The sequence below is a fragment of the Plasmodium gaboni genome, chromosome 12, assembly GCF_001602025.1.
Source record: "Plasmodium gaboni strain SY75 chromosome 12, whole genome shotgun sequence".
NCBI classification, from domain to species: Eukaryota; Apicomplexa; class Aconoidasida; order Haemosporida; family Plasmodiidae; genus Plasmodium; species Plasmodium gaboni.
The window spans coordinates 532,135-533,717 of NC_031492.1; the positions used below are offsets into that span (position 1 = coordinate 532,135).

Consider the following 1,583-nt stretch of genomic DNA (forward strand, 5'->3'; position numbering starts at 1 on the left):
AAAAAAAAAAAATTTTAAATAAAAAAAAAAAATTTTTTTAAAAAAAAAATTAAAAAAGAAAAAAAAAAAAAAAAATAAAATTAGGGGGGTTAAAAAAAAAAAAAAAAAAAAAAAAAAAAAAAAAAAAAAAAAAAAAAAAAAAAAAAAAAAAAAATTAATATATGTATAATTTATTATATATATATATATATATATATTTCTCAGTAATTATTAGATATTCCTTTTAACATATAAATTAATATTATACATATATATGTATGTATCTATGTATTATATTTTTTTTTTGCTTTATATTAATCATGTCATATTAAACTTTTTTACGATAAAATGATAATTAATTTATTTAGGAGAAAAGGAGGAACAGTGATTACATCAGGTGTGGTAATTTCAGAAAGAAAAAGATATTTTATAAATTATAATAAAAAAGAGTTTTATTATAATATGAATAGTTTTAATAAATATTATGATAATAATAATATCAAATATGTCGATGAAAAAAGAAATAAGAACAAAAAAAAGATTAGTGATATAAATAATTTTGAAGAAAATTCTAAAGATTTATATTTTAAGAATAAAACCATTGAAAAAAAAGTTGCAGATATAAAAATTAAAGACAGTCATAATAAAACACTCTTTGAATATATACCTTTAGAAGGAAGAACAAATAAGGTACCTATAGCATTTCGTTTATTTAATTATATTTTTTTATTTATATTATCAAGTGGAGTAATATTAATACATGTATTACCAGAAATTAATAAAGAAAAATATATCAGAGATTTATATACTTTTCAAATTTATTCTTTGTCAAGTTTTTTAGTATTTAACGGTGGTTTTAATAGTTTATTTCAATTAATACAATATGCTATACCAACAAATAGAAAATATAAAGGATTATATAATACACTTAGGTTTATATCATCATTAATACCTTTATTTTCTGCAATTATAGCAACTACATTATGTGAGAAATTTCCAAGAGATAGCTTATTCTTATTAACAATATCTTTTATCACATTATTAGTGAATTATTATTTACTACACATTAAATGTTTAATACCTGTGTGGTTATATAAACAATATAAAATTTATATTTCTATAATAATCATAAATTTAATATTCTTGCTATTAAGCGAAGCTCAAATATATACAGGTAGAAAGGTATCTATAAATGTTGACTACTAAAATAAGGAAATATTAACAAATCAACATATAAAAATTTTAGATATATATATATATATATATATATATATATATATATATGTAATATTATATATTTATTCATAAAAAAAATAAAATAAAATAAAAAAAATAATAAAAAATTATAAATTATCCATTTTGTTATTTAAAAATATATTCACATTTAATATAAAGATAAAAATATATATATATATATATATATATATAGATATATATACATTATATATATAATATAATATATGTGCTCCTTTTTTTTTTAAACCTTATCTTATTATATTTCCTCCGCGTGCACATATGTATACTATATATTTTTAATTTCTTTAATAAATACATGCTGAAAAGGTATACTAAAATAATATATATATATATTATAGTTTATATAT

The 1,583-nt window shown here is 15.6% G+C and overlaps 1 protein-coding gene across 1 annotated transcript; it reads left to right on the top strand.

The window, feature by feature from the left end:
- Window positions 1-327: 327 nt before the first annotated feature.
- PGSY75_1216100 (putative membrane protein) lies at window positions 328-1,185 on the top strand (the record flags this gene model as incomplete). The annotated part of the gene is made up of 1 exon (XM_018786746.1): window positions 328-1,185. One exon carries the CDS (start codon window positions 328-330, stop codon window positions 1,183-1,185), a length of 858 nt encoding a protein of 285 aa, XP_018640611.1.
- Between the last annotated feature and the right edge of the window lie 398 nt (window positions 1,186-1,583).